Raw genomic sequence first — 6,376 nt, 5'->3', positions numbered from 1 at the left:
GTCCTTGCCTGTTCACCGTCCCAGCCTGCGAGTCACTCGCTTTGGAAGGAGTCAGCTCCCCCTCGCAGAACAGCAGCAGGGACACGTTCCTCTGCCCTTCCTGTGGTGCCAGGCCTGGACTGGGCCTGTCCTGCCGACACAGAGTCGTTGTAAGACAGCCTGGACTCGTGCTCTGTGCCATGTGCTCTGGACCCCCGACCACTCTTGATTTCCATCCTTTCCTTCTCTGCCCCTGCAAGTCCACCCAGTTGACTCCCGCAGCCGGTACCTGAAGGACCAGCAAACCCACGAAACGTACAAACCTCACTGTCTGTAATTCCATTTTATTTCAGGTTCTCAGACTTTAGGCTTACCTCATTCTTAATTATTCCCCAGGTCAAGATCAGAAGGCAAACCCAGCAGAGAGCGCAAGCGAGGCAAGTGAAAAACATCTGTTTTAACTTTGCCATCAACAGTGGAGGCAGTTTATGTGTGATGAGATGATGAGTTCCCTACCAAAACGTGAACCCCTGTCCCTGAGCTGCACTATTCTCACTGTAGATCATCAGCCCCTGCTCAGAAAGCTTATTTAGTCTAACTAACCAGGCACATTTACTTATTTACATTTAAGGTAGCCAATCTTAAACGTAAATGTGATGAATTACAGGCTCCTGTACGCACAACCACAGTCACATTATGCTCTAGCGATAGTTATTTTCCCAGCTACGTCAGAGATCCCAGTTAATGACACTTCGGTGCATTTTGGGTAGGGAGAAATGCCTACAGCACAAAATCCCCACGAGATTTCTTAGCTGACTTGACCCACCCCATAAAGTCCACTTCCCGTTTCCATTCATTGAGGCCCCCAAAAGAATTTAGACTTGCAGTTTGAGCAGACTCCAGCCGAGAAAGGCAGAACACGTAACGCGGCTGGGTGGTGCTGAAAGGCACCAAAACCTGCTGCGACTAGGGATGTTCCCAAAGTGCTGCTGCGACACCTTTCAGTGGTGCGAAACAGCTCCCCCTATTTAGATTTCCTCAACAGTTACCTACAATGACATGAGTAGGCAGAATTTTCCAATTTTTTTGAGAAATCAGTTGTTTCATTCAGAAAAAGAGAAAGGGGAGGCACCAGTACCCTTTTTGTCCGCTCTTTTGTGCCCAGCCAGAATACATCTTCATTTCCCACCTTTGAGTGTTGAAGCAGAGAGCAGGTAAGTGACAGGAAGCCAGGGAGCGCCCGTGCAGTTAAGCTGCCAGCACATTCATTTTTCAGCCCCAGAAATGTCTCCTCGCTTCACTCATGATGGAAGTTTTCAGGAGGAGAGTCAGTGGCCTGTGACAGGGTGACATGGTTTGAAAACCAAAGCGGCTGAGATACAGAGGGGCCTCGGGTCCCCGGGTTCGTGTCCTGACCATGGAAGGCACCACTGAGCCCGATTCGTTGTGCACTGAGAACCTTTACCAGCTCAAGCAACGCAGGTAGAAAAAGGTCTGGTTTGTGGGTTCCAGTGTGGCTTTTGCACAAGCAGAACCTTTGGTACCTGGGAACTTCATCGGCTTCCAAGAGAGGAGACAGGAGAAGGGCTTTCACCTCTTTGGGGAATTAATTTCCTCAAGTGGAAGCTGGCTGAAGGCTGTGAAGGAGCAGGTCCTTCATCCTTGAAGTGTGTACCAAAGGGGGATTTATTTTGTATGTACCATTAACTTTGTGAGCCACGGTTAAGAGCCGGTGTGGGAAACTCTGGATAAGGAACAGCCCGGGCTGGGTACCCCCAGAGCTGTAGCACAGGTATCGGGGTGACTTTTCAGGGCTGTTTTGAGATCCCTCATGGTGAAGGTAACTCCTCCCTGTCTCCTAGCCCACAGCACACCCAGTAACTCCGCAGGGGCCTGTTCCAGTCCAACAGTGCTGGCTCTGCACCTTGTTGTGATATTTTTTGTTTCAGACGAGTCAAAGGAGCTGTACTGTGATTCTCAGCTTTGACTTTCTTCCCCCTAGATACCTACCAAAAACATAGAAGGGCAGATGACCCCGTACTACCCAGTAGAGATGGGGAACGGCACACCTTGTACCTTGAGACAGAACCGGCCCAGGTCAAGCACGGTGATGTACATCTGCCATCCAGAAGCCAAACACGAGATCCTTTCTGTGGCAGAAGTTACCACCTGTGAATACGAAGTGGTTATACTGACACCGCTCCTGTGCAGCCATCCTAAGTACAGGTACGCTGGAAGTCTCCTCTTGGTTGGCGATTTGAAGGTCTTGGGGGATCTAAGGGATGCCTGTACTCTCAAGAGTCCAGATTTTGGACCTGTCCAGGGGTGTAAACAGAACGGCGAAGTGAAGATGGCACACAATCGAAGGGGGAGTGACGGGCAGGAGCTGTGGGTTTGCCGGGTACACAGGTGTCAGAACACGTGAGGACTCACTCACTCTTCCCAAAGAGGCAGCGAAGTCTGAAGGACAGAATCCTTGACAGTGCATGTCGTGAACACATGCCCGCTAGAGTAACTAAGAAATGCTGCTGATAAATATTTCCTATCAGTTCTAGATTTCCTCCCGTAGGTGGGGCGGGTAGTACCATGTTAGGTGTGGCACACACCTCTTGCACTGTCGTCTGCTGACTGTGAGCCTGTTCAGCCTCTGCATCAGCAGAAAAAGGGAAAGCGCTCAGCGGAACTGTTCTGTCATCTGATGAGAGTAAGACCTGGAGCTGCCACCCCCTTCCCAAGGGAAGGGGAAGGCTTCCTGGCTGCTAGCCGGAAACACAATAAACCGGCAAGATCTTCATTCTCCCTCATGTCATCTTGGTAAATAAAGCTGGGTGGAGGCAGCAGCCTGGAAACGCAGCTCGCAGTCAGCGAGGCAGCAGCAAAGCAGCCTCACCTGAGGCGGAGTGCCCTTTTCCTGCCGAGTGTCCCTGCAACGGCACCGAGCAGCACCTCTGCTGCCAGCGCTTCTCCTCTGCTCGTGATAAAGGAGTAACAGGCATTTAATGCCGTATGAAAAAAATACACAGCTCAGCCAGCAGCTTGGAGCAGTAAAAATCGGTGTCTTTGCTTCAGGGCGCAGCAAGTGATTAATGTGTTGCCAACATGTTTGGGCAGGTTCAGGGCTTCCCCGGTGAATGACATCTTCTGCCAGTCTCTGCCTGGCTCCCCTCTCAAACCCCACAACCTGGAACAGCTGGAGAAGCAGCAAGAGATGCTGAAGATGCCTTTCAGAAGGGTTAAGGAGGTAGGATTCGTTCAATTTCGAAGAGAAAAATAGGCATTTTCCATGGTGTAACACACAGAGCTTTCCGTTCCCTGGAGCAGGTTCTCTTACCCTGCTCCGTAAGACTACGTCAGTCTTCCAAACGCTCTTTGAGCGTGTTGGAATGATCTGTAACTTACCTTGCTTGGAAGGAGAAAAGCAGGTAAGTTTGGGCTACTAATGTAAAACTTCTGTAGCCTTTGTAGCCTACAGTTTACAATCCTGTTAAGTTTTTGTCTTTCAATTATATTTTTTCCAGCTATGCTGGAAGTGAGAACAAGGACGAACTGCGTTCAGACTGTTTCTCCCAGCCAGCTTCCCTTCGTGTTGAGTGACCTCACGTGATTGAGCGTGTGCAAGGGCCATACAAAATCTAAACAGGTGTGTGTCCTCTTCCACTTCAGGAAGAAATGCATTCGGCGAGGGAAGAGAAGTTCTCTGCCATTCACAAGCCTGTGGCTGTTGGAAGCCATCAGCTGCTGACTGTGGGCACCACCCACATCTCCAAACTGACCGACGACCAGCTTATCAAGGAGTTCCTTAGTGGCTCCTACTGCTTCCATGGGGTGAGACATAAAGCCAGGTGTAATAAAGGGGCTGCTCCTTACCTGCACGCACTGCTTCACGCCCTGGTTGAGCTTTTCCATGCATTCCACTGCGTGAGGTTCTCGCACGCCTCGTTCCTGCCCTTCCTGCACTGAGAGAGGGAAGGTTTATGTATATCAGAAAGGTGTCGTTAACCTTTCTGTTGACGTTTGGCTTATTTAAGCAGGCGGTGAAACGAAAGTAGATCACGAGGATTGTTTGGTGCTGATTTTGTTAATGAAAAGAAAAAGTAGTAATCTGATAAACCTTACTGAGAGAACAGCCAGCAGAGAAAGGGCAGCTGAAGTGTCCTGCCTTTGAAAGTGTTCATTTAAAGATGAACCGGGGGTGTACAGATAGTTTGTAGTTTAGTCCCGTGTGGCTCTTCCAGGAGTCTCTGCTTAATCTCATTTATTCCATCCCTGGCCTACATCAGTTAGTCTGATGAGAGGCACAAACCCTGAGTCGCCACCCCAGTTACCAGGTACAGAGATCTGCAGCGGAACAGCCCTGGTTGGGGTCTGGAGGGCGTCGGTTTGGGGTGTTTTGGTGGGTTGTGCTTTAACGCTGAGATTCTCCCTCTCCCCAGGGTGTTGGCTGGTGGAAGTATGAATTCTGCTACGGCAAATACGTTCATCAGTACCATGAGGTGTGTTTAACTTGTATGTTCTGCCACCAGATGGGTGCGGGGGAAAAACATTGGAGAATCTGTCCACAGTTTGAAAAAAGCAGCCTCCTTTTCTCAGCTGAGCACAGCGTGGGTTTATGAAGATGCATTCCAGAACAGAAATCCTGCGCGTGCTCAGGCGGGGGACGTGTGGGTACCATGTCAGGTAGAGCACGGGGATAATCAGAGCTGAAAACAAGTGTCCCCAATGCAGGAACATGTTCTGCTGACAGCTGCACCTTGCTCTGGAAGTGACATCCTACCTGTCATTCCTGTGTCCTCACTGCCAGGGCGTACCAGGTGCGGTGACCAGCTTTTCCTTCCTCAGGACAAGGAGAGTGGCAAGACGTCTGTGGTGGTGGGTACGTGGAGCAGGGAGGAGCACATTGAGTGGTCCCGGAAGAACGCTGCTCGAACCTACTATCTCCGTGAGGACGGCACACGGACAGTCAGGTACGGTCACGCTGCCCCTCTGCTGAGCTCAGTCCTGTGATGGAGACAAAGAAGTGGCAGGGCCTGCTTCTGCAGTGCCCAGGTAGCCAGCCTGCTGTCGGATACAATCCGCTGTCCGGGGCAGGGGGTACAGATTTGGTGTTGATATCACCCCCGATCAACACGCAACGTCAGCAAAGGTAATGCCACACTTTGGAGATGAGGCAGAGACAAACCTTCCAGTAAACAACAGTTAGCTTCTGCAGTGACAGCAACGCTGCGCGCCACTCCTTTGGTCTGTACAGCAGTTACACGCAGGAAGAGCACCGAGGTGCCGTTGTGTTCAGGATTTCCAAACTTCTCCATTCCCATCTGTTGTGGCAGGATGGTGTCTCATTTCTATGGAAACGGAGATGTTTGCGACCTAACGGACAAGCCACGGCAGGTGACCGTGAAATTGAAGTAAGTGAGTTTCTGGAGTGAAGTGTCTGTTTCGTGTGTGGGAAGGGAAGTCCGCTGGTAGCTGGGGAAAATGCTGTAGATCCCAGGGAAATAGGTGGTTAGTTCTGCGCTTATCACATGCTAAACTCTGCCAAATCTCCCTTTTCAGATGTAAAGAATCCGATTCCCCTCACGCTGTGACCATCTACATGTTAGAGCCTCACTCTTGCCAATACATCCTTGGGGTAGGTACAGACACACTTGGATTCCCTAAGACCGGGTGCCAGCTCGTGGGGGACAGCTCCAGGTGCACCTTAAAACAGCCACCAGGTCCCTCTGGGGCCCTTCAGCTGCTTTTTGTGCCGGTGTGTTTGCTCTGAGAAAGGAGGGTCATTACTAATGCCACCAGTTACCATGTCAACGTGCCACTGAGGTCCTACCCAAAAGTCAAAGGCACTTAGTAAACTGACCGAGTGCTGCTTGAGTGCTGTGCCTCCAGTCATCCCATCTCCCGATCGCTGCTGCAGTCTCTCGTGAAAGTTCGTCAGTGGTTTTGCAGTCATTAACGTTGTGATCCCTTTGTTGCAGGTGGAGTCTCCAGTCATCTGTAAAATTCTGGATACAGCAGACGAACACGGGCTCCTCTCAGTGCCCAGCTAAAGCCCGTGAAGCGAGCCGTGCCCGTCACCACCCTGCTGGCGTCTCCCTGGCTGTGGGACAGCGAAGGCAGAGCAGCTTTCACCAGGTGGCCTCACCAGCAGAGTTCTACCAGCTGGGGGACTCCTGAACCACTCTGTGTATAACTGTGTGTATATAAGAGGTTATTGATAAACTTTTAATGATTAAAATCTTGTCTTGCACTTCCTGTTCGACTTGTGTGTGACGCAGTCTGCCATCATCAGCGCCGTCGTTAAGGTACAGATTACCGTCCTAAAGGCAAATTAAACAAGTGCTGCTTCAGGTGAGGAGCTCAGCTGCCACCAGAATGGAACTGGGAACCAGTACTTCCTGCT

At 50.8% G+C, this 6,376-nt stretch overlaps 1 protein-coding gene across 1 annotated transcript in view; it reads left to right on the top strand.

The window, feature by feature from the left end:
- The window catches only part of ERLEC1 (endoplasmic reticulum lectin 1), an 8,862-nt gene extending 2,839 nt beyond the window's left edge, over positions 1-6,023 (top strand). Inside the window, exons 5-13 of the mRNA XM_010142513.1 lie at positions 376-416; positions 1,982-2,205; positions 3,091-3,220; positions 3,643-3,804; positions 4,413-4,472; positions 4,819-4,943; positions 5,307-5,384; positions 5,533-5,608; positions 5,952-6,023. Coding sequence (XP_010140815.1) covers positions 376-416; positions 1,982-2,205; positions 3,091-3,220; positions 3,643-3,804; positions 4,413-4,472; positions 4,819-4,943; positions 5,307-5,384; positions 5,533-5,608; positions 5,952-6,023 — 968 coding nt within the window. The remainder of the gene's footprint in view (positions 1-375; positions 417-1,981; positions 2,206-3,090; positions 3,221-3,642; positions 3,805-4,412; positions 4,473-4,818; positions 4,944-5,306; positions 5,385-5,532; positions 5,609-5,951) is intronic.
- The last annotated feature ends 353 nt before the right edge of the window (positions 6,024-6,376 follow it).

The sequence above is a fragment of the Buceros rhinoceros genome, unplaced genomic scaffold (assembly GCF_000710305.1).
Source record: "Buceros rhinoceros silvestris isolate BGI_N320 unplaced genomic scaffold, ASM71030v1 scaffold29168, whole genome shotgun sequence".
NCBI classification, from domain to species: domain Eukaryota; kingdom Metazoa; phylum Chordata; class Aves; order Bucerotiformes; family Bucerotidae; genus Buceros; species Buceros rhinoceros.
The sequence above is the reverse complement of the archived record's forward strand: the minus strand, read 5'-3'. Positions and strand labels throughout refer to the sequence as shown.